This window comes from Lepisma saccharinum, chromosome 2, assembly GCF_977018435.1.
Source record: "Lepisma saccharinum chromosome 2, izLepSacc3.1, whole genome shotgun sequence".
NCBI lineage: Eukaryota > Metazoa > Arthropoda > Insecta > Zygentoma > Lepismatidae > Lepisma > Lepisma saccharinum.
Genome location: NC_139230.1, coordinates 5427897 through 5455340, shown reverse-complemented (window position 1 = coordinate 5455340; position 27444 = coordinate 5427897). Strand labels below are relative to the sequence as shown.

At 37.4% G+C, this 27444-nt stretch overlaps 1 protein-coding gene across 8 annotated transcripts in view; it reads left to right on the top strand.

The window, feature by feature from the left end:
- The window catches only part of LOC145983887 (RNA-binding protein 5-A-like), a 79343-nt gene that overhangs the window by 32531 nt on the left and 19368 nt on the right, over positions 1–27444 (top strand). For 7 of the 8 annotated variants that reach the window (XM_083116982.1, XM_083116976.1, XM_083116981.1 and 4 more), the window contains 10 exons: positions 2746–2860; positions 4421–4642; positions 9112–9344; positions 12129–12242; positions 14958–15240; positions 15670–15926; positions 16571–16801; positions 19330–19493; positions 21491–21659; positions 26024–26191. In XM_083116982.1, the coding sequence (XP_082973108.1) occupies positions 2746–2860; positions 4421–4642; positions 9112–9344; positions 12129–12242; positions 14958–15240; positions 15670–15926; positions 16571–16801; positions 19330–19493; positions 21491–21659; positions 26024–26191 (1956 nt within the window). The remainder of the gene's footprint in view (positions 1–2745; positions 2861–4420; positions 4643–9111; positions 9345–12128; positions 12243–14957; positions 15241–15669; positions 15927–16570; positions 16802–19329; positions 19494–21490; positions 21660–26023; positions 26192–27444) is intronic. The other variant, XR_014441270.1, reaches the window with a different exon arrangement.

The window sequence follows — 27444 nt, the reverse complement described above, 5'->3', positions numbered from 1 at the left end:
CCGACCAGGGTATCTGCGGGCAACAAGACGAAAGTGTGCGGGAGCACCATAATGCATGTAGTGCGTTTGTTGACATATGTTCAGTGGAACATCTTCCAAGATGGGCCTCTACAGCATTGTCATCTGCCAAACCATACACCAAGTGCATAATTGCTATTCCTGTTTGGTGTACATGGTCTCAACAACACTCACTCAGCATGTACCACTCATCAAATACCTGGTTGTGTTACAGGAAATAGACACATTCCAGTGAGCACGTGTTGTGACAGCCTATAACTCTGAAACCAAAAATTTCCGGACCTATGTTTATATAAACTTTTTTCATTGTTTACATTTAAGGAATACACTCCTGAAGTCATGCCACCTATTTCTGGGACACCCTGCATATATGGGAAAATTATGCAAAAGAAACTTGTATCAAAAAAAAAAAAGAATAAAACAATGAAAGAAAGTAGTTTTTGATGTGAACAGCAATGAAATAAATAAAGCCATTTCATTTACCGTAATTCAACATTATTAGTTTATTAGTTGATGTTAATACATGGTACACTAAACTAAATTCACCAACCAATAAAATACTACAAAATAATTATTTTTGATATGTAGCATGGCCATGTATGTAGGCATACAGTTGATTCAGTTTTTTTGGTTATTTTTTGTGCCAATTTGTAAAATTTGTCAAAATATTATATTAATTTCTATTGATGTAGCCGAGCTTTATATAGAGATGAAATTTAGTGCCATTTACACCTAATACTACTTCCAAATGAAAGTCAACTGCTTTTAAACATGCTCAAGAGTCAAGCAGACAATCCACCATGCCATAATGCATTCTTTGCTAATGAAGTCAACGTGACGTTTCCTATGACATGTACACAATCCACTTGTAAGACCTGGCTGAGTTGGCTGTAGTTTACGAACGGCAGTTAATGCTTTCTGTCATTTGTAGCCTAGCTGATGAAAGTTCAATTGTCACACTTCATTTATTGCAGTTTGGTATAGGCATGACTGACACTGCTTTAACTTCATCCGGAAATAATTTCAGTGTGGGATCTTCCCAGAAGGGTAGTATGGGAATGGAAACATTTTGTATTTTGCAGGAAAAGAGGTTTAGGGGTGTGTGTGTGCAGAAAGCAGTATTTTGAGAGGGATTTTTTGGTATTTTTAGGGAAATTTCAGTCTGAATCGGGAACATCAAAGAATCACTGTTCTCTGCAGCTGCATGGTTTGTGCATCGTCTTGCATTTTGTTTTGCTTCTGGTGCTGTATTTTGGCAGCATACCAAAGTCAGCAGTAAATGCATAAGTTTGTTTCAGAAGGACTTCATGCTTCAGTTAGAACTACATTATTTTGTAATCACTGCAATTGCAAATTAACATGGCTACACTGAAGCACAACTTTCCACTTGGTGCAGTAAAGCGAGAATACAGGTCAAACACCCTAAGCAACCACAATCAATCTCCAGCAGCCAATATAAATGTTTTGCCTTCCCCTACCATCCCAACACTTCCAACCGCATATTCAAAGCCTTTCTCCCATATGGCATCAAAGTAGCACACAAACCCAATTTCAAAATAGCTGATAAACTGAACAAACAGAAACTGTACTTCCTCTCCCCCCCCCCCTTGATAACCCAGGTGTATACGATGCAGAGTGTGAATGCAAGGCACATGACATCGGCAGGTCCATCAGATCTGTCAATGAAAGAATCCAACAGCACCTAGCAGATGCGAAAAAAGCCCAACCCACTACTGGTCTTGCTAAACATATCAAATACAATAGCCATAAAATTCAAAAGGTTCAAGTCAAACACACTGCCCACATGCTCGTAGACACCAAAATCAAGGAAACGCACTCCATAATGCACTTCCTGCATGAGCTAAACATCGATAGCAGGCAAGCGCACCACACTTTGATTCCCCTACTACAACAGTTATCGCCCAGAAATAGCAGACGACACAGACAGAGACGCACAGTTAACAACAGCACACCTAGCGGCAGTCAGATAACTACAAACAAAAGACACACGCCAAGCAACAGTACAGCAAGTTTTAACGAGGATGGTGGCAGTGACCACTGAAATTAATCGAAAAATAAAAAAACAGCTTTGCAGATAAAAGTGAGTACTAGTTTCTCCATATTTATATACTACCACGTGTGTCTTTTCCCAATTATGAATAAATGTGTGGACTTGTAGCTTTAACACAAACACCACAGTTTACTTGTTAAAACCCATGGTGCAACAGCCCATGAGTGCCAGGGTCTACCTACCAACTGCTGGCCTCACTCTCACCTGCTGAGTTGGGAGATCATCCAACCGATTATGGTGTGACGTGGGCAGGTTATGCTACTCATTCATAGCTCCCCAATTTCCTCATAATGGCAGGTGGCCACTGGTCCCATACATTGGCCGAAATCTCAGGAGAAAAGTTGTTACGCTTCCCCCAGGAGACTCGAACCTGCTCGAATCCCATAGCCTGAGCCCAAAGCATGATGCCTTAGACTGCATAACTACAGTGCGGTACACAATTTTTTTATTATGCATAATTAAAATATCATTATGCTGATGCAATTTACTGTAACTTGTAGCATTTTATTACAACACTAGTATTCCAGTGACTGAAGGTAGTGATAATGCAATACTGCCATATGTAGTTCAAATCATAGGACTATATTTGCTCTGCTCTAAGCATTCAATGTAAGGTGCAAATGAATGCAAAATTAACAAAATTTTTATTATTCTAGTGTGGAGCCCACAATTTCAAGAGGCGGGATAGTTGTTTCAAATGCCAAGCTTCTCGTCAAGAATCTGAGCAAGGTGGAGAAGGAAGTGATGAAGTTAGTCCTCATCCTACACACAGTATGTAAATTAGCCATGTTCTTTGTGTTAATTATATATGTGTAGTGGGTTGTTAAAGGAGTAGCATGTGCCTTCGCTTCATATGTACAAATGCCGCTGATGTGTGTGTGCCAATAAAACACGAAGAGTCCTTTCTTGCAGAGTCCTATGTATGCGTGCCCTCATTATGATCCCTGGGTAATTCTGAAATATGCAGAGGCAAAGAGAAGCTTTGGATGGTTCAAAATAGGGAGTAGTCATCTAAAGGGAACAAATCCAACAGAGAAATCTAGTTATTTGGATTTATCATGAGGTTCACAACCACAGGATCCTATGAGGAATATTGCTGGGTGGACCTCTAGAAAGTAACTTGCAATATGAAAAGGCATGACAATCTGAAAATTTGAACATCGATGTTGGGTCTATACAGTTTACAAGCATGGCACTGGGACATGGTATCAGGGGGAATCATTGAGAGTATTAGCATTGGTATGGGTTCAAAGTGGTATCAGCTATCCCCTAATATAAATTGAAATTGAACAGATTGTTGTTTACACACACGTGTGCATGAGCATATGTAGGTATATTGCGAGGTCACAAAAATGTGTCGGTTATCTGCAAGAAGTGGGGTCTAGATTCAAAACTAGGTGAGGGATCTCTTTAGTCAAATGAGCAAGTTATTTTCCTCCTAAATTATATACTACAACATAAAACTTGCACCTAGTAGAACTGGATATTCTGTAATTGCTGAAACTTTAATTTATCAGATATGGGAGATATTAATCGAAAAAGAAAAAAACGGCTTTGTGGATAAAAGTGAGTACTAGTTTCTCTGTATTTATGGGAGTTAAGAAGATGGCAGCCTCATTATCTACAAGTCAGAACAGAAACTGGGTTTCATGGAGTGTAAGAAGTGACTCTTTGTGCAGACACACAAATGTCAACCTCTCTTCCATGTAGTACATGCTGGACTGCATTTTGCAGACTAATGAGTTTCTGGCACTGGGACCTGTAGCCAGGATAATCTTCTGTAGAAATTGTTGTTGTTGTCCATATGTGTTTGTGACTCCCTTTATCCATTTCATCATATTACCATTCATTATAATCATTGCAATTAGCCAAATGTGGCAAGAAAGCAATGACAAATCTAATTCAGTCAAGAAACTGGCTTCATGTTTGGAAAACCAAACTTCTACCGAAGCTATAAGCAGGTAACCCCCACACTTTACCTAACAGAAAGTACAGCAACTAATTCTCCAAAGAAAATAATAAAGCACTGAAGTTAATAAATAAAAATTCTAAAATTTAAGTTGGACTTTGCTAAAAGAACATTTAGTGCAGGACAATGTATCATACATGTGGTATATTTGATAACACTTTGCTTTAAGGAAAATGTATCATACATGTGGTATATTTGATAACACTTTGCTTTAAGGAAAATGTAAAATGCTGCCTGCAACATAACTGCTTACAAAGCTGTACAAGTAAGCAAGGTTGCTACTATACTGTTTCAATAACATGAGTTGTAGCAGATAATTTTGGGAATTGCTTTTCTTATGTGCTAAATGTTTTGTTTTTCAGCTGTGTTACTGAGGAGCCTAGATGTCTTGTCTACAGAAGATTCAGTGCTTCAGGCAATCCTGAATTTTTCATCACTGCCAATTCGTAGTATTAGGATAGGGCGAGATTCTCTAACTAATACATCAAGAGGCGTGTGTTATTTGGAAATGAATAGTGTTGTGGATGCCATGTATTTGCACAATGCACTAGCTGCAGATCCTCCTGTTATTGATGGAAAGAAGGGTAATTTTTCTGACCTCTATTTAAGATTTTTTCCAAATTTACTACTCTGTGAATAATGTGTGTGCATATTTTAATGTATAATTCTGCAATTTACAATTTGAGTTGTCAATTATATTTGAGGAACCTTGCTAATTCAAGGACCCAAAGACATGTTACTGATAAATTGACTGTTTATTTTTAGCATTTTAGCTACCTCTGATTTCTATAGGAATCACCACTTCCAGAGTAGTTTTATTGAAGGTTAATTCCCAGATAGAGACACTCCCCACTCACAAAAAGCCTACAAATAAAACAGGAGTACATACGTGTCTTACTACCATTTAGGATATGTGGTCTTGCATGAGTTAAGATCTTGTTTTCTTGTTGGGGGGGGGGGGGGTGAAGAGAACTTGTAAAATTTTGAATAAGTCACTCAGTGCTGTATCAAGATTAGTTTGTTTCTCAGAATTAGTTGTAATTTTATTTCATTAATTTATTTTATGTAGTATAAGGCACATTCAAAAAGTAAAGATACAGAGGCCAATATGCATTCACATAATTTTTATTTTAAATGTATGTATTCTACTTTTCAATATAGTTATCACTAGGGATGTGACGAAGCTGAAAATTTACCGATGCATTCACCAATAATATTGGGACCAATGCAGATATTTAACAGAGTCTGATACGTAAGATTATTCAACAGAAATGGGATGTTATTTTCAGCATGACAACAATAAATTTGCTATTGCATATCATATGTACAAGGTTTATTTTTTAATTAGGGGCCATTTTGAAATAAAACTAAAACATGCAAAGGAAGAATTTAATTACCTCTGTGGCTGTTTACATGTACATTCAGCTACTTCTCAACATAGTTCCCATAGTTGTTGAGGCACTTGTCTTAGCGGTAGATGAGCTTTTGTAGACCCTCATCAAAGAAATCTGCCGCCAGGTCAGACAACCAATCCATCACAGTCTGTTTGGCTTCATCGGCGCTGTTGAATCACTTCCCAGTGAGGAAAGTCTTCAAGTGGAGGAATAGGTGATAATTGCTAGTTTCTTGAGAGAGTTGCAATACATGGCTGCATTAACTGTTTGTCCATTCGGCAGAAACACTGTCAAACGGCGGTTGGCTTGTATCATGCTCTCAACATCATGCACCAATAAGTCCGTTATGATTGAGGGGCGTCCTGATCGTGGTTCGTCATGAACATTTGTGCAACTGGCCTTAAACAGATGTGCCCACTTACCCACCTTGCCTTCAATAATGACATTCTCACCATACACCTCACGTAACTGGCGATAAACGTCTGCCGCTTTCACATTTTTCGCGGTCAAAAACCTGATCACTGATCGTATCTCACACTCGGCGGTATTTTCAATCACCTGCACCAATTCCATTGTCCACCACAACCACACCAAGCGTTTCACAATTTGCAAATGGGGTCTGTTTTCATGCAAGGCATGTCGGTAACTAACGCACTGCACATGTGCAAAATGCTAAGCACACAGTGTTGCCAACGTGAGTGCAAAATGGCCCCTAATTAAAAAATAAATCTCGTATATTCTCAAGAGATGTAAATGTACATTTGAATCTACAAAAAGTGGTTATGTGAACCTTTAAGAACAACATAGATTCTCAAGAGATTTAACATTAGTACACAAACAGTTCTTTGAAATGCAAAATGAAGTCCTGTTCTTAATGTCGTAAATTTAATGCTGGCAGATTCAACTTCAGAAACACTCATTTTGGAAGCACTTCTGGAAGTAACCTACTTCTTCTCTTATCGCAAATTTGTCCATCAACACTGAATGCTGATGCAGCAGGTATGCTCAAGTATTTTCTCACCACTTGCTTCAGGGGCCTCCCCCATGGCGCAGTGGTAGCGTCATTGCCTTGTAATCGAGGGGTCCCGGGTTCGATACCCGGTGGAGGCACAAGTGCTTCGGATCCCACTTTAAACTGTAGGTCCAGTCCTGATTAGCCTTACTGTGCATAAAGTGGACTTAAAACACCAACTCAAACCAAACCACTTGCTTCAGGTTTGGATACTCACTTTTGAATTTCCGATACAACAGCTGATCCTGGTCTGTTCAGCAATGTACTGTTTTATTTCTGATTTTGAGGTAGGTTGATCCTCTGAATGAGAGTTTGCAATAATTTTATTACAAAAACTCTACAATGATAAAGAATCATAACCTAATTTTCAATAAATGTTACAAAATTAAAATATAAACTTATTAGAAGGTAAAAAACTCTAGTATTATCTGTACCGGTTTAAATATCGGATTTTTGCCGATGCCGATATGTCAATTTCTGCTGATTTTCATACATCTGTAATCAGCTTCGGCACATCCCTAATTATCACAATTGTTGAAGCATCTGTAAATTTGGGAACCAGCTTTAGAAGTCTGCCACATCTTTCACCTCATCATCGTTGTCAAACTGTTTCCCACTGAGACATTTCTTCAGGTGAAGAAATAAGTAAGTCATTGAACATGTCTCCATTCTCTACAGGATGATTCTGTCACCGTGTTACAGACTTGCAGGGATGATGGAAGGGAACAAACACAACAAAATGAGATAGGGAACCCTGGTCCAGAAATGCCCCAGTCAATAGTTACAAGCCAAAACCTTGGAAGGGCAGGCGACCATGCACAACACCGAGGGGAACCATAAAAGAAAGGGGAAAGAATCCACCGCGCATGCCCTGGAACATTTAATAAGTCTGTATCTTTTGCCACCATGATTAACTGAAACAGTGTACACTGTGTTTCTGAGAGAGATCCTCGCCGAGTTATTGGAACATGTCCCACTTCTCATCGTCAATGCATGTGGTTTCAGTATGATTGGGCCTCAGCTCACTTTGTAGCTTTGGCTCATGATATTCTGACGCAGACCTTCCCACAGCGATGGACATGGAGAGGTGGACCTGTAGCTTGGCTTCCCCATTCACCTGATCTGACCCCACTTGATTATTTTTTTTGTGGGGTCATATCAAAAGTGTTATCTACGAGACACTTGTGAGTAATGTTGAGAAACTCTTGGCAAGAATCCTTGCAGCCTGTGATCTGGTCCGAACGACTCCTAGGAGTATCGACACAGCTTATTGCAATGCTGTCATGCCTGTATCAAGGCAGGCAAGTGCTGTAATGATGGCTGCAGTTACTAGTCATTAAAGCCACTGCAGTGATTGTTCTGTGTTTGTTTTCCACTTCCCCAGACATCTTTTATGGTTCCCCTCCGCATTGTGCATGGTTTCCTTCCCTTTGAAGGTTTTGGCTTGTAACTTTTGACAGGGGCATTTCATCAGGGTTCCCTATCTCATTTTGTTGTGTTTGTTCCATTCCATCATCCCTCCAAGTCTGTAATATGGTCACAGAAACACCCTGCATAGTGGATGGTCCAAAACACACCACATTCACAGTGTGAACTCACCAAACATTTTCATGAAGCAGGCAAATACACATGTCCACATTTCCTCCTGTTTTGAATGGCCTATCAAAGTGGTTTCAGGGTACCAGGAGAATGCTGTGTGTATCACAGAAAACTGAAGCCAGGATTGGGGGGCATATTTGAAGTTTTAATTTTTTTCATTTTGGAGCCATGCATGTCACCTACCATTGGAGTGACTGTTGCATGGATTCAGGCATGTGGTGGTAAATCCACATTTCAACTGCAATCACAATGGAGTCCTGAAACTGAGCTCCTTCCTCTGCATAGAGCTTGAGTAAGTTAAGCATGGAACCCATCTGTTTCATTTTGTGTTTGTCCATTAGCATTTGAGCACCCAGTAAGGGCACAATTTTCTGTACCATATTTTCCCAATCAAAGGCTCGTGAATCATGGCCTTGTAGACACTTGGGGAATGATGTGATGCAATTCGATTGTCAAATGCCGATTAGCATGAATTTCTTGAAGATGGTCATCAAATTTGGAAGATGCCAGACCACCCCTTTCACTTAATCACATTTTGTCGATTCTAAATCTTCCCATAAACTGCAAACAATTTCTGATTTCAGCTGGATGCTCAGTATGACAAAATGCACCTAGCATTTAACAGGATTCTGGATCGGCACTACCATTTCAAACATGTGTTACTCGAATAAAGCTTGCCCTCCCCAATGACATAATAGTAATGTTGTTTTCTTGTATTCAAGTAGTCCTGGGTTTGATACCCATTGGAAGCACATACTGGTTCGGATCTAATTTTAAATCTTAGTTCCAGTCCCAATTATCCTTTCTGTGCATAAAGTGGACTTAAGATCAAAACTCAATTAATCAGTTGAACAAAGTTCAGTTTAACACTACCAAATGAATGTGAAGGGATGGTGTAAGGATCAAGGTGAAAGCCAGCCTGCATGCTATGTATTTTCACTTTCTGGATATGCCTTGTACAATTGCATACATTTTCATTATTTGTAGAAGAGTTATTAGAAGTGCCTATATTAGTGTAGTGACATTAATATTAAAATATATATTTCAGTGGTTGTGTCATACTGCAAGCTTCCTCAGTTGTCCACTTCTCCATCAGTAGCTGCTAGTACAGCATTAGCAGCTGCACAGTGGAGTAATCAAAGTGGTGATGTAACTCAATATGGACCAGAAGATGTTGGGCGCCTAGCAGAATATAGTGCTTCACTTTATGCTACAACACCGGAAGAGCATGCTGCCTATGTTCAATATTATCAACAGTACTACCAGAATCAGTTAGCTGAGGTAGGTTATTTTTTAACATTATTCTTATTATTAGGTATTAAATACACACACATTTTTTTACCCTACAGCCTTCACACCAACCCTTTACTGTGCCTTTCTACAACTTTTATGGATCAATTCTTATGATATAAACTCAACACCTGGGAGGATTATTTGTAGGTGACCAAGGCTCCACCTCATCCAGTGGTCTAGGCAACACCTGTTTTTGGGTGTCAAATGCCAGAGATTATTATTTTTGCAGTGGCAGAGGCTTCACCGTATCAGAGAATTTTAAGGTTGACACTTGGGAGTAATGAACCTGAAAATTTACATTAACTCTCCTTCAGTTCTGCTTACATGCAACTGCCAGACAGATGGTTCTTCCAGTACATATGCCACAATGTTCCTCATTTGTATAGAGTGGCCACAAAGATGGTGTACCACACTTTATTTTCAACACTACGATGGTTATGGTTGATATGTTCATATGGACACATTTCTGATGGTTTGAGAGTTTAAAATATGGGCATGGAAACAATCATTTTTATAGCACAGCCAAATTCTGGGCATGCTCTGTCAGATGTTTTGCAGAGATAACCTGGGTGTTGTGCATGAAGGCATCATCCACAGCTGCTTGTAACTCTTGCATTGTGTGATACTGGTTATTTTAGTCTCTGTCATTGATGAACCAGCTCTAGTACCACCAGGTTGGATAAGAATGATTTTTATTAAAAAGTAAGCAGTTTTGTTGATTTTTTAAATTTATATCTATTTCTTATTTTCTAAAAAAACAAAAAACAAGCTTTAAAGTGCTTGCATGGTTCTTGGCACCATGCACATAGATATATGTTTGTATAGAAAGGCTTTTTCTAGTAAATTGCCCTGTAAAATATTTGAACAGTTTGATTAAAGCAAATAAAGAATATACGTAAAGTAAAGTGTTCCCCTGTGCATAGCACCACGCCATGAAGGCGTATAGGGGGTGTGGGGGTAACGCCCCACACTTTCTTGATCCGGTCGTGAATGGGGGTGATGTGATCAGCATCACGCCCCTGACCGCCTTTACCCCCCAGGGTTTCCCCCAGGTACCCATGTTATTCGACGCTGGGTGGGCGCCGGGGCCGCTTTCACCGTTAGAAAAGTTCCCGGATTTGAACCGGCCGGGGATCGAACCCGGGACCTTGAGCATAGTAGTCAGACGCGTTACCGACTGAGCCACCGCGGCCACAAAGAATATACGTAAACATACATTTTTCTGTCTCTGATACTGTAACTGCTATGGAAATGTTTGCTGAGTTTGTTAATGAAACTAATAATAATTTGAGTAACTTTTTTCTTCCATGGAAACTAAAATATTGTGGATATACTCTATAATTGTAATGTAAATTATTAATTCAGGTACTCACGTTTTCCGCGAAGCTGTTTTAAGTAGTTTTCATTCTATTAATTTTGGTAGCCACTGCCACCATAGAAAGAAAATTACTTAAAACAGCTTTGCGAAAAACGTGAGTACCTGAATTATCTATTACCACGTCTCTCATTCCCATAGTATGTTCTCTGTTTTTGTGTTGTTTTACTACCCCTCCCACCCTTTTTAAAAAATATATTTGTCATTGGTTTGCAGTCCTTGCCCTACCTCCCTAGTGTGCAGACGTGTGAAACCATTCTTTTAAACAAATCATTTGACCTATTATTGTATGAGGGGCAGTCAAATGAAAACCAAACACCCACCATAAAACACATTCCTTGCAAAAGTTGGCAACACTGTTGTTACATGTCGATACTGCCATCTGTATGGTAGGAGAAATGCATAGTGAAAATGCACTGGTCCACACAGTTGCTTCGTCATTGCTCAGGAGGTGAGCGTAGTGAAAAGTGTGTTCATCCAGCATTGGAAATGGAGGCAAGCAAAGAAGAGCAGAGATGTGTGGTTCGTTTCTTGGTGGCTGAGGGTGCTGGAACACATGAAATACATCGTCGCATGTCTGCAGTGTATGGCGAACACTGCATGTCCCTGACAAGTGTGCACGAGTGGCAGAAGAGATTCCGTGAAGGATGCACATCACTGCAAGACTATCCGTGCCCGGGACAGGCCCATCGAGCCATTACTGAAGTGATTGCAAGGATCGATGGTCTGATCCGGGAAGACCGACGAATCACAGAGGAAGAAATCCATGTTCAGGTTGGCATTAGTCATGGCTCTGTGCATACCATTATCAAAGATCACCTGCAGTTCCGAAAAAGTCAAAATGCCCTGGAATACTGTCGGACGGAATCATCCTTTTGCATGATAACGCCTCCCCATACTACCAATCTGGTGAGGGATAAGCTTTAGACATTTGGCTGGGAAACGCTTGAATGTCCTCCGTACAGCCTCAATCTTTCCCCTTGTGACTTCCACATTTTTGGTGACCTGAAGAAAGACATTTGTGGATGTCTGTTTGATTCAGACCAGGAAGTGCTACAGTGGGTGAGGTTGTGGATCTGTCAGCGACCTACCTCTTTCTACAAGACTGGAATTGATCATCTCGTCTCCCAGTGGGATAAATGTCTTAACACTTGTGGCAATTACTTTTGAATAAAACAAACTCCATTGTCACTTTGTAGCGGGTGTTTGGTTTTCATTTGACTGCCCCTCATAGTTTTAATCTGCTTCTTGTAATGCATAGACCACACTGAAATATAGTACTTGGTAACTAAAGTAGGCATGAAATGTTATCACACTTTCACTGAATCATTTCATGTGTGTTTGGCTAATTATAGAATGTTAGTGAATATTGTTAACATACTGTTCCTTCTCTTCAGAGTGGAACTCTAACATTGCCATCACAAACTCAAGCAGACTCTGTGAATGCAGCTGCAGCTGTTGCCCAATCTGCAATTCAACAGGTACAGGCTGCCAAAGTATATAAGAAGCAGGTGAGTTTGTGTGCTTGTTAACACAAATGCGCACGTTAACTATGTCCCTACACAGTGGTACAGGAGTACCCCAATTTTTTGGGAGGGAGTGCAGCACCCTCATAATTGTGCGAGCTTTGGTGTGCCCCTCAAGTACCGTATTTACTCCTGTATAATGAGCACTATTTTCAAAATTTGTGCACCCAAAAACTGGGGTGTGTATTATGCATGGAATAATTTTTTCATGTTTACAGAACCCTATCATGTTATATATCATTGTAAAGCTTGAATTCTGTAGTTTCTGAATATGATAACAGTATTCCATTCAAGATGGCGACACTAATGTGCAATGCAGTTGAAATAAGCTCATCACAAAATGAAGGAACATTCTGATTTTTGTGGTACTTTGGATGAAAGAAAAGATAAGGAGAAAGAAAATAATAATTAAATTGTATTACTGGCCAAATAATATGACATATATGGAGTGTGTAAATGCCTTAATGAAAGAAATCTTGTTCTGGTAACTGCTAGTTTGAGGGTCCTGAATGTGCCTCTTATAAATGTTACATCAGTCATGGAAAAAGTATATAATGTAAAGGTTCTTTTTTAAAAAAAAAAAAAAAAAAAAGTAAAGAGAAAATGAGCAAAACCATGTATAAAATTTTAAAGGCAATTTTTCACAATTTTTTCACTTTGCTATGTAATGTTCTGTGACACAAGAAAAGCAGGCAGAATTTGAGCATGCACCTCCCATCACATGGGATGTGTATCAGCGGTATTTGTTGGGCAAGAAATAACATAAAATAACTTCCTGAGCACTGCAAATCCATAACGTAATATTGATCTCCCTTTCTACTATTCCAGAATAAATAAGGTAGTTAAAGAGTGAAAGCTTTGGGATGCTAAACACAGTGGAGGGAGAGGGAGGAAGGTGGCTTGGATTGGCAACTTACTGTTTACACAAGAGGATAATCTTCTCTTAGTCCACATAGCAACACATGAATCATTGAATAGGTATGATGTCATTCGCTCTTGATTGGCATAGCTTTATGACCTACAAGAAAGCCATTTCGTGAACGTGGATTATACTGTGCATTATACAAAAGATAAAAAAAACTACCGCTTTTCCCCATCAAAAACCATAGTACGCATTATACATGCGTAAATACGGTAATTAGACTACAGGTGCTGCTCTTCATAGAATCTTGTTTCTAGTAGCTAATTGCAAGAAATTTGTTTTGACTACATTTTCTTCATATCCAAAAGAATGAAAACTTCCTTGAACTTATTATACCACATTGTGATATCAATTACCTCACTTGTTCTGTGCTCTTGACTTATAAAGAAGTAAAAACTAGGGCAGAGTCGATACCACTTTGAACCAATAACCCATACCGATACTTTACTGATTCACACCAATACAGATGCATGAAAAAATTGTAACAATTAATAATGGTTCAATTACATCAGAATATGAAAATGCATAATCACATGAAGGCAGTGAGCTTTCAAAATTAATCTGAGAAAAAACTATCCAATTGTGCAACGTGGAAACATGAAACAACATGTAGGTAATACTTAAACTGTGCTTGCCGCATTCATCATGAAAATCCGCTTTCTTTGTACACAATTTTGAATTCATAATTTCCAGGATAATTGGACTCCACAAAAGTGTTGTGCAGCATTTTTGCACAACATCGGAAAAAGTATCTGTCGGTATGAATTGATATTGACACATAAGCATCGATATCAGCTCAGCCATAGTAAAAACTGTTTAAAATTATTGAAAACCATAGAATTAGGCACAGAGCTTTATCGAATGAGGAGTTGTATGTGTTTTTTAGAATCTCTTAAAAACCATCATGAAGATAGCCATAATATTTTTTAAGAATTCATAATTATTTTGTAAATATTGCTATTTTTTATTGGCAGTTCAAGGTTATGCAAATTTTATTTTAAAAATTAAGTGCTGTGAGACCTAAAATGAAAAATTTAATTTTTCATGGTTGCATCTTCAAGCATAGAGGAAAGAAAAACTGAAACAGAAGTTGTCAGGTCAAGATCAAAGATATAGATTACACAGAAAGATGGTTATCTCACCAGACTTCTCAAAATCTTTGAGTGGTATGGTGTGTGTGTGTGAGAAGGAAGGGTTGTTGAAGATGGTGTTGGTTTGGAATGCTACTTGGTGGCCTTGTGGTTGCACTCATGGTTGATAATGTGGGCCCTCTCCAATCTTTTTTGTACTGAGATGTTGGTGGATTGGGATTAGAGGTGGATGACTGCTACCTGGAAGCAGTTGTCTCTTGTAATAAATTATTTTGGAAAAAAAATATTTACTCAGCAATAATAATATAATAGCCCATGGTGCAACAGGCGTTGTGGGCCAGGGCCTACCTACCGACTGTGGCCTTACTCCCACAGCCTCAGCAGAGGCAATCATCTAACCAGTTACAGGGTAACGTGTGGTCAACAGGATGAACCCCCAGTTGTTGTAGGTTTCCATGATGGAAATATTCTATATTTTATATTTTTTTCTCAAATAGTCTGGTATTCTCTATTGTGATTAATTCTTAGGAATAAGTTCAGCTCATAATTTCCTAAGAACCTTGCCTATAAAACTTTTATCATCTATTCTAAATGTGACTGTTACAGGTGACAATGTTTGTTTCTCCTTTTTGTTTCATAGAAAGGTGGATCATTGTTTGTGCTAATAGTTTATACTCCTTGTTACAGGCTGATAAACAACAGAAAGTGACAAAGCCAGATGAAAAAGCTGTTCTTGATGGTCAGGTAAAAAATTCTACAAATAGTGTCACATTATCCGTGACAGTTGGAACTACAGTTACAGTCACAACCACCACAGCAACAACAGTTACGTCAAACTGTACCGATTCTAGTGGTGTGGTTGTTTCTGCTGCAGCTGTACCTGCAACAATACCTGCTACTGCTACAACACCAACAACAATACTCCCATACATTACCACACCTGCACATGGTATGGAAAATCCAAAATATCGTAAGTATAATATGGAATTTGTTTATATATTGTATATATTTGTTTGCATATATTATTTTCTAGATGTTCTAAATGGGGAAAAGTCTCTTCACTCTTGGATTATGTTTGAAGATGAACTAACATACTTTAATCATTGACTGTATGTTTAGTGTACTAAAAGTTGGGATAAAAAGTTGTTTTTATTTTATGTAATCATGATAATGCAGATATTATGATTGTTACATGTGCTGTTATTAATTACTAAGAAAAATACATGCATATATTGTGCATACATTTGTATTGATGAATTTTTCTAATTGAGACATTTCTCTTAACGCACACTTAAACTTACATATTCATTGAACTTAAAGTTTCACACCCTGAGCTCTGAGTATATTGTGAACATTCTAGGCTTTAGCAATGTGTAAAGAGTTTAAAACTTTCTTCCAGCTGTACCTGATGTTAGTACCTACCAGTATGATGAGACATCTGGTTATTACTATGACCCACAGACTGGGTTATACTATGATGCAACTTCACAGTATTATTACAATGCTCAAACACAGCAGTTCTTATACTGGGATGCAGAAAAACAGACTTACCTTCCTGCACCAACAGGGGAAGATGGGGTTGGTAAAGATGAAGGGAAGAAAGCTAAAGAGAGAGATAAGCAAGATAAAGTGAAAGTTGCAAAGAAAATAGCAAAGGTAAGGACTACAAAAAAATCATCAAGACCCATGTTCTGCTCCATAATGTGCGTCGACTATGGTTGTATAAATTTTGAAGGCTTTAATTTTGTAAAGGTATTCATTTTTACAACCACCTCGTGAAATTTGAACATTTATCTGTTTATATATTATATAAGGAGGAAGACTTACTAGAGAATATTTTAAATATCTAGGACAAGAATATGTGAGTTAAATGTGATGGGAAAGATTGGTGATTTCATATGGGAAGCAACTTCTCAAGTTTAATGTGGAAAACATTTAAAAATCACACACTGCAAGTTTTAACATTTGATTTTGTTTCTCAAATCACTTACACCATCCTGCTTATTAGTAGTCATGGACTCTTCTGGAAAGTAACTATTTCATTGACTTTCAACCCAGAAGTGTCCATGACTGTACAACACCGACCTTCTCTCACTCAAAATATTTGCCCCTGATTTCCTTCTTTCACTTGCCCTTCTGACACATGCTTCTAACCATGTGTATTATCCTCCCCTGCAGCACACAAAATGAGGATATGATGCATGCTTGCATTATTCAACAGTGATGAATTGGAGCTTGCCATAAACTTGTAGCAATATTTGGTAGAAGTTTCATAGTGTTTTTACACATTTATTTTACAGGATATGGAAAGATGGGCAAAAACTTTAAACCAGAAAAAGGAAAATGCACGTCAAAATCTTGCATTAGCTGTTGCAGCATCGTCATCTCCAAAGTCAAGTGGAGCTGCCGATGCTGGATATGCAGTTCTTGAGAGAAAAGAACGTACATCATTGGGTGGTGGTTCAACAGTTTTTAATGTCCTTCAAAGAAGTCCTCTGGAGGAAAAAAGGATTCCAGATCCTTTGTCTGCTGTAAGTACCTAACGAGTTTACAATTGTTATACAAACTGTAGTATTAGTAAATGTGCGGAAAATTTATAACTGTTCAACTTGGGTGACTAACCTTACATGTTGCAGAACAAAAGATGTTACTATTGGCATATCCAACTGTGTGAAAATATATATGATGGCTCTCTTGGAAACTTGAAACCTAGCTTTGGAAACCAATGCCAAGGTCTGTAGACTTGTATAAAATGTTCATGTCAGTAAATTCACCACACTAATAATCAACATCAAACAATGTTCAATCCATAGAAGTTGACAGCGAATAGACATTTTTTCACACTTTAATAACATGCAGTTTTCACAGGGACTGAAATTAGAGCAAGCCTTTCAGTATGTCTGTAATCGACACATCTACAAAACTTACCCACACAACACACAACTAGCTAGTAATCCTGCTATGTGTATGTAATCTGCCTGTGTGTAGTATATTTCATCATTTTAGTTTAGTTCTTCGTCTGAGGAAGACCCTGATACAGGGTCGAAACGTTACCTGTTAAGTGTTTTTATTTTAATAAACTGCCTTGGTAAGCAACTTAGTGTTTTTAATAGGGATGGGACCAATTAATTGGTACTCTATCGGTATCAGCTGATATAGGCATATCGGTGTATCGGTAAAATTACCGATTATTTTACCAATCCGATATATCGATTATTATCTGATAATTTAGTGCAAAACTCTCCCATTTTGTTGTAATTTTTATGGAAAATATCCATGCCCTACTTTCTAAAAAGTAAATGTGTAAATATGCAATTTATCTTGCACTGCAGTCACCTTGAAACACACATTTATTAAAGAGGTCAGTGAACCTTTCAGGTTCTTCAAGGGCCATTTCTAATTTTATATCGGATCGGTAGAATATCTGTTATTGGTATCGGTAAATTTTATATCGGTACTTTATCGGTATTGGCCAAAATTTCATATCGACCCATCCCTAGTTTTTAATATGGGAAAAGGCTTAATCACATTACAATCAGATCTACTGTTGATCTGCCTCTTCTAAATCCATACTGTTCCTCTCTCATGTTCAGCTCTGTTACTTCCCTTATTCTTTTCTCTAATATTTTCTCATTTACCTTTGCTGAGTGGCACATAAGTGTTGTTCCTCTGTAGTTTTCACATTCCTTTCTGTCCCCTTCTTGAATACGGGAACTATTAGTCCCTTTGTCCAATCTCTTGGCACTTCTCCCTCTTGCCACACTGTTTTCAACACTGTACAACCATTGCACACCAATCACTCCAGTTACTAGTATCATTTCAACTGGCACTTCATCTGCTCCAGGTGCTCTAGTTCTCTTCAGAGCTTCCTCCACTTCTTTCCATGTGAGATTAACTTTTTCTTTTGTTTTCTTTTTCCTTCACTTTTCCATGTTAATTTCCTTTTTTCACATGATTTCTCCACATTCTCCTTATTTCTTCAACCTCTTCTACTACGTTTCCCCTTTCTACCCTTATCTTACTGCTGTCTCCTCTTTCTCTTCTCCTTTCTCTCACTAATCCATACAATTCTTTCTTGTTCCCATCTACATTTCTTCTAGCACTTTGGTCCATTCTTCCATCCACTTTCTTCTTTCCTCCTTTACTACTGTTCTTGCATCTATCTTCTTTTCCGCGGACTCTTTACGTGCATTTTGTGATTTAACTTTGAACCATTTTCGAAAATGAATCATTTTTATTTTTCACTGCCTCTCTAGTTTTCATTTCTTGCTTGTCCTTCCACACACCTTTTCGGCTGCCACTACTAATTCTGTTTTAAATCTTGTCCATTCTATTTCTACTCCTTCGGGTTCATCTCTTGGCGCTTTTGTTTGCAATATTTCTTGATATTTCTCTTTTATCATGTTATCCTTCAATTTCCACACTCTTATCCTTCTCTCTTGTTCGTCCCTTCTATCTTTTATTCTCATCTCCTCACATCTTGTACTAGTAGCCTGTGGTCACTGTCTTAAGTTTTCACTGGGAATTTAATGTCATTCATTATCTTCTTTACGTCCTTGTTTACCAATATATGTATAATCTATTACAGACTATTGTTCATTATTCCAACTGTACCTTGTAATCTTATAGCAGTCATATTTCTTCTTAAACCATCTATTATCTACTAACAGTCTGTTTCTCGTACAAAAGTCCAGTAGCCTCCTTCCCTCCTCATTCCCCTGTCTCCATTCACTCCCTCCCCTCATTTCCCTTTTCATATTGAGGCTTAGAACTTCAGCAAGCGCTGCCCAGGAACTTGCATCAAAACAAATGTTGATCAAACCCCATTCACATGATTTCGGCAAAGTTGAAATTTTTTTTAATGCTATTTATCTGGAATTCAATGTCTGTAAAATAGCCCCCACCCCCTATTCACAACTATACAAATAAAGCTGTCGATGAAATAAATATTTGTTTCACATGCAGTACTTCAAATTTATGTATTCTAAAACTAAAAACAAATTATTTAATTATTGTTTATTCATTGCATAATTTTTGAGTGCTCTTAAAATCCTTGCAGAATAAAGCACTTTTAGCCAAACAAGCTGGTCTTGTTGCTGCGTATGGAGGTGGGAGTGACAGTGAAGATGAAGCAGAAGATTTAGATGACAAATACACAGACTGGTCTAAGTTAGCATGTTTACTTTGTAAACGACAGTTTCCTAGTAAAGAAGCCCTGGTTAGGTGAGTTCTATTCATAATTTGACTTTTAGCAAATATGTACAAGAATATGTTGTAGTTTGTGTAGTGTATAGTGGTATATAAACTAGAAATATTATGTACAATATTAGAGAAAAATGTAATTGATATATTTCAGTATGATGAAATCATTGGCACACATAACAGTACCTTAAAAATAAGCATTTGATGTTTTGACTAGGACCATCTTCTGAAATTCCTTGTATTCTGGAAACTGTATGTGAACCATTTGTGTTGCTAATTATGCGTGAATTTTCTTCACAACTGTAACAGATAGTAGTAGTATATTTATCAGAGTTGTTTTTCTTGTATTTTTAAATGTGAAGAACATAATTTTGAAAAAAAAATGATCCATGGGTTGTATATGATCAGAAACAAAATGGAGCACCTAACAATCTATGTTTTTCAATGTCCCTTGCAGATCAATGATTTGCAGCACATAGGAGACAAATTATACCATGTGATGGTGCCAAGTTTTAGCTTTCTGGTTGTGTAAGCTATAAACTGTTGACCAAAAATTCATTCCTTATTTGCCTGTTGTTGAAGCAATCACTGTTGTAGTCAGAAGAGAGATTCTTGAATATTTTAATTGTCTTGAACATTATTTTGTGTATGAAGAAACATTTCCCAGTCACTACTTCATTTTACTATACAACTTCATTAAAAATTGTTTCTGTGATGTAAAACTGTTACTATCAACTAAAACTTTTTACTATCTCCATTCTTTATAATTTTGTGGGTGTAGGTTAGGTTAGGCATCCAGATTGGGTTTCTTTAGCAATAATTAAACAAGAAAACTATAAAAGTGAAATGGCTGTTTCCTGTGATCTTTCACCTATCAGAATATTTGGGTCATGGTAGAAAATGGCACCCTTCCGGTGATCAAATATAATTTTCACCCTTGAAATTTGAAAATTTATTCTGGAAAAACATCACTTTTTCATTTAGCACTGCAGTAGTCATTCTGGAGCCATACTCAGTATTACAACTGGTATCAGTTTTTAAAATTGGGCAGAATCATGGTGAGATAGTGTACGCTGTGGTGTGTGGAAATCATCAGTTGACTGTCCATGAAATAACAAGTAGAAATTAACAAAATTCATGTCATAATTTTGAAGGAAAAACTAAATATGTTGCTGTAATATTTGTGTCAAGACCAATGGCAGATCAGCAAGAAAGGAATGCACATTCCTAAAGAACATTACAACAGGTGATAAGACATGTTTTCATAGTTACAATGCTGAAATCAGAGCACTTTTATTTGTTGGAAAATAATCGTCTTTGCAATTTAAAAAAAAATCACTACAGACACAAACTTTTCAATGTGAACAGGTGTAGATCATAAACACCATGGAGTGATCCAACAAATGAAAAATTATTGTTAAGAAATCTTAACATGTGGCACCAGTAGTGAAGTGCCTTGTGTCATGAACATAAATTTTGCATAACAAATGTACCTGAAATTTTTTCTCAAATTTTTGATAGCCAACTGATATCTTTCCAAGCCAGTGAGCAATCACGTAATACATGACTGATACAATCAACAGCTAAAAGGTAACAGTAGGCAAATTTAGTTTTTTCTTTGGTTTATAAAGGAATATGATTATGTTGATGATAGACCTGTGGTTATCCTCTGTTTTGTCATTTTTATTTCACTTGTGAAAACATAGTGAACAAACATGATGATGGACAATTTGCCTGCTGTCGTCTTTGCTGTCAGCTATACGCTTTCATGTGGTCCCCCCTTTTTTTCTCTATGCCTTTCTTTTCAAACTTTAGCTTTCATTGAGTTTGTAAATTTTTATCACCATGTCCCATCTTGTTAAGGTAACGGGTGGATATAAAAAAAATATTGAAGAACAAAATTCAAGGTGAGTGTTGTTTAAGATCTTATGCAAATAAATAGTTGCACAGATTTAAATATGTAGATGTGTCTTGTTATGTTTCATCTTAACGTTTTGAATACAATTAACACTTTGCAGGCATCAACAATTATCTGATCTTCATAAACAAAACTTGGAAGCTTGGTGGAAAGCCAGAGGAATTGACCCTGATGATCCAGAGCGACGAGATGGTAAATATCGTGATAGAGCGAAAGAACGTAGGTTAAAATTTGGGGAACCAGAACCGCCACAACCCAATAAGCTCAAAGTGAGTGTGTTTTGCATTCTTATTTACAAAAACCTGGTAGATTTGGACATGTAATCATGCATGAACTTCTATTTATTTACAAATTTAGAAATGATCTGTAAGATATTCATTGTAGATGTAATATCGGAAGAAAAGATACTGAAAATGTGCGTGTGTTATCTGATAGTGAGAAGTAAAAGTTTGAAATTGTCACCTATTAAAAGAAAGGTTGAACAGAGGAGATTGGGAGACAACAGTGACATTAGCACTAAGTCCAACTCAATGCCTTTTACACACGGACAAAAACAGTATAATGCATGTGTACTACAAACAAATTTTAACAAATTGGAAATATCAATAAACCTTAATATCCAACTTTGCAAGCAAATATTAAGAGAAGTCTGTAAACCTGTAAAACTCGTGATCACAGTTAATAAACTTGTGCTTGTGCATGAATTCATTGCACTAATCTTCCTATTCCTACTTTTTTAGCACTTCCATTGTCACCTTTGTATCATTGGGGGAACAGTATCATACATAATCATGGTACAGGATTCTAAATTATTGGGGAAGAGAGATATTTTTGCTTTATTTGTAATAATAAAATAAGATGGATAGATATAGTGAACCTCAGGTGAAAGAACTAATGGTCAGTGCTTGCATTTAAATGAAATGAAGATAAGAATATATATAGATACTGCTGTGAACCAATACTGATACCAGTCCTGATATTTGTATTTTATTTAGGATTGCTTTTTCTGCCACTTTTGGCTATTTGCAACAATGAGGATAAATGAGTTATATGAAATTTATGAAGGATATTACTAAACTACCCAAGGACACTTTATCCCCCCTCTTGAGGCTCAGTGCACTATGTATTTTGGCTAGAGATATTGTTCTATGGAAATGCCTCAGGTTGCAACAAAGTCAATGTATATATGTTGGTATATAGCTATAAGATTACCAGGAGACAACAGTTTGTTTTTGCAAAATGTTGTGTGCAATAAATTACCTTTGCAGCTACTGTTAAATCAAGAACCGTAATTTTGGATTATTTTTTTTGTTTTAATTAAAGTTATTTGATACATACCCGTTATCTGAAAGTTACTTTTCTCTAATGATTGGGCCAAAATTAAATTTTTCTGAGATTGGAATTCTTTATTATTTGTTCCTGGATGCTTTAAGAATGAATTATTTCAAAGCCTTTTACCTGTTATTTATTTAGACACCAAGACTCTAGCTAGCCTGACAGTCCCAATTTCCTTGCAGCATTCATTTCATGGGATCTGTCATTCAATGCAAGCTCACTGGAGCAAAATATCGTCTCCCTTTCAAGTCCCAGGTGCCTCCCCGATGGCGCAGTGGTAGCGTCAGCACCTTGTAATTAAGGGGTTCTGGTTTTGATACCCGGTGGAAGCACATAGTGGTTCAGATCCCACTTTAAAGTATAGGTCCAGTCCCAATTAGCCTTACTGTGCATAAAGTGGACTTAAAACACCAACTACGAGGCGCATGTCAAAAGAAGGGCCAATATTTTTTAAAAAACAAGAAAATGATAGGAGAAGAAATTTATTGTGATTGATAAACAAGTAGTCGATGTAGTCACCATTAACCTCCAGACATTTCTGAAAGCATGGCACAAGCTTCCGTATACCCTCTGTGTAAAAAGCTGCCGCCTGAGAGTGCAGCCAGTCCAGAACTGATGTATTGAACATGTCACTGTCGTTGAAATGCTTCGATGCAAGCCACTTTTTCAGGTGAAGAAAAAGAAAGAAATCACTGGGGGCAAGGTCAGGACTGTAAGGGGGATGATTGAGTAGTTCCCATTGAAATCTTTGAATTGTCTCAACAGTGCGAGCAGCTGTGTGTGGGCAGGCGTTGTCATGGATCAGAAAAATTACAGAGCGTAGCATTCCTCTCCGCTAATTTTGGATGGCACGTTGCAGATTATGCAGTGTTTCACAATACACCTCTGCTGTAATTGTTTGTCCTTGTTCCAAGAATTCCACCCACAAAAATCACACCCTTTTGGTCCCAAGACACGGTTGCCATGATTTTGTGAACTGGTGGTGTTTGTTTGAATTTCTTCGCTTTAGGAGAACCAGAGTGCCACCATTGCATTGACTGCTGCTTCGACTCCCCAGTGGCGTACGATATCCACGTTTCATCCCCCGTCACTATGTGCAAAAAGAGGTCATCCCCATCCTCCCCCCAGCAGGCCAAAAAATCACATGCGGCTGTCCTTCTCTGCTCTTTGTGAGCGTCTTGTCAGCATTTTTGGTACCCACCTCGCACACAGTTTTTGATACCCCAGGTTGTCAGTCATAATTCAATGCACTGTTTTCGCAGACACTTCTGGAAACTCTTTGGTGAATTTAGATATTGTGAACCAGCGATTGGAACACACTTTCTCCTTAACGTGTTCTACCAGGTCGTCCGTCTGAACACTAGGACTTCCGCTACATTCATTGTCATGGACATTTGAACGCCCCTCCCAAAACTCTCTGCACCATTGCCTGACCTTCCCTTCACTCATTACTGTCTGTCCATAAATGGCACACAATGCCGATGGATGTCAGCTGCATTCTGTCCTTTGGCATTTAGATATCATATGACAGATCTCACTTCACATTTGGTGGGATTTTGTATTACAGCAGCCATTTCACCTTACTGCTACTCGCATGTACGCAACCCCACTCTGACGATTCTATCTCTGTTGCAAGCACAGAATACTGGGGCATGCTCAACTTCATCAGTGTTGTCATCCCCACGTAAAAAATGATCAGCCCTTTTTTTTTGACAAATCAATCAAAAACCTTCCAAGTCCCAGGCTCTACAGCAGCCACCCCCACTCTCATCTGTTGCTTATATATGTTTGTTTGCCATCTGTTGCCATTGGCCCTTTTTTTCTAAACAGAAAAAATTGATGCTTTTTAAACGATGTTCAAGATACGAGGAAGATACAAAGATGTCACATGGAAAATATACAGACAATATTAAAATCTGAAAATTATATAATAAATTGATTTACACTAATTGCTAGAGGCACATATTTTTGGTAAATAAAAAAGCAAAATTTCGGTACAAAAGCTGAGTCAATTTCGGGTTCAAAAGCGGTAAATAAAATAAAATATCGGTGTTATAGCGGTGAAAAATTGGATGAAAAGTGGTATATAAAAAGACATTTTGGTTTTAAAATTGTGAATATAATCCTAAATTTGATTTAAAAACTACACTTATTCCACAGAATTAACATTTCACTTCTAATAGCACATTTATGAAGTTATCAGAGTATTAAGTTTACTTCTGTGTAAAGGAGTCCATTTTTGCTTCTCCAATATTAACAGCAAAATTAATCAAATTTCCGGGAATTGCATAACTCTCAGGATAATTCAGACCTCAGAAGGTGTCGCTTCGGTGAATAAACCCTAAATTTCATGTTTAAGAGTTAATTTCGCTTTTTGTAGTTCATTTCGCATTATTTCGTGACAAAACATGATCATAAAATGCATCTCAAACCTTTCAAAAACATGAAAAAATAACACCACAATGTGTTTCTTCAAATTTGTTTTTTTCGTCAAAAACGAAATATGCATGCCCCTACTAATTGCTTAAATTGGATTTAGCTGCATGCCTATATTTTCCAATACTGATTGTGTTCCTGGTTCAAAGTGATATCAGCTCAGCTCAGCTCAGCTCATTTCACTTTTCTTTTTTTAAAAAAGAAATTGCTTTATTTTGCATAGTATGATCAGTTTCCGAATTTTACATTTTCCTCCTCTGTATACTTGCACTTTCTTGGTCCAAGCAGGGTAACATGCTATACAAGTTTTTTGAATTATAGATTTTCCCACAATTTAGATTTTTTAGGCACAGGCTCCTGAAAAAGATATTGCTGAGGCCTTGATGTCTATATCACACTGGCTTTATTTCTTATACTTGCAAACAATTACCAAATATATATTTTTTAATCTAAAGCTTTATTTTATGCTCATATTTTTCTTTGATTCCGAAATGGGCAATATATTGAAATTCTCTATGCCTTATGCACCTTTGTCCTTGACAGTAGGCAATAACCTGATCTGTTACACGTGAGATGTCCTAAGATATACAGTGGAACCCCAAATTAAATTTTCCTGCATTATACACTGAATCTTGATGGTCCTAACATAGCAAAATGTTATGAAATTTTCCTGCATTTTAACTTTTTTCAGCTTGGTCTCCTGAAAACTTAAAATTAAGGTTCCACTGTATTTTAGGGATTCTCTGTTACCTCTTCATTCTCTTCCAGTAAAAACAAAATATGTTGCAAGGTACATGTTTATCAGCACAAAATAATTTCACTGCAAATTATTATTTTTTCTTCTTTCTTTTATTTTTTTTAGGAAAAGTACTTAAAAGCAAGAGAGGAAGCAGTGGCAACAAATTACGAGGAACCAACAAGAGCAGGCATAGGCTCAGATAACATTGGAAATAAACTATTACAAAAAATGGGATGGCAAGAAGGAATGGGTTTAGGAAAAGCAAACCAAGGACGGACATCTATTATAGAGGTGTGATAAAACTTATTACTACCCTTTTTTTTTTTACCATTTCATTGCAAGAAACATCTAGATTTGTAAATTAATGTAACCTAATCATCTTAGCACTATGACCATACCTGTGCACAGATTCTGTGACAACTGGCAAATTTCTTATTGCAACAGTTGTTTCCTTTGTGATTGAAAGTACTGAAATGTGATGGGTCTTGGATGTCCATCTGTTTTAGAAGGAAAATTTATTTTTTCATGATTTGAGTAAGAAATATAAATTGTGGGCAAAGAGTACAATTACCAGTCAATATTGTTTGAAAAATCATTCACCCATATCAAATATGCACTAACATGCAAAGAATCCTTCACATTTTGTTTTAGTATTTGTACTGGTGTTGTAGAGTTTTGACATTGAGGGAAAGGGGGTTGCTCATTTGTAAATAAGTTTGGGAAAATGGTATTAAAATTATTCTGTTTGCAGCACACCATATCACCATATCAACATGGATATGATGTTGTTTATCAGAAATACAGCATTAATGTGATATTAGATAATACGAATTACCTTTTTAATTCTTGAAGTTATTCCAAAGTCCCTTCATTATCCTCTACAGGATGGCTGGTAGCTATGTTTAACACTTCCACATGGCAGCAATTGCTGTGCCATTTTTTTAAAACTATACGTGATATTTCAGTTGTCATTTTTGTTCATTTGTAAACATATGAAGGTATGACATTCTCGAATTACAAAACAATACAGGGTAATTATAAATGATTCATTGGGTTTGAAAGGGCTGCATTAAAAAATATATGACATACAATAAAGAATGATACATGAAATAAAACAGAAACTGTCTGTTTCAGACATACTTTCACAAATGTTCAATGTGGCTTCGTTTCGACACACATCTATGCGATAGTCTAGTTCGCCCCCACATGCTCTATCATATCCCTACTAATGGTCTTAAATGCAGCTGTAATGCTATCCTGCAGCTCAACCAAAGTTACTTACGTGAAATTTAAAAGATTTCGTAATTCCGCGTTGCACAATTTAATGGTTCAATCCTATTAGTTGGTAGTGGTGGCACATACACTGGAAAAAATCACAAACCGTTAAGTCGGTAGATCTAGAAGGCCATGGGAAAAGCGCTAAGTCATCTTCAACACATCACCCAATCCAACAGTGTGGGAGTTCTTCACTGAGGTAGCGACACACCTCAGTGTGCCAAAGGGGGTTGCCCCATCGAGTTGGAGTATGAAGTTATTGAAATCCT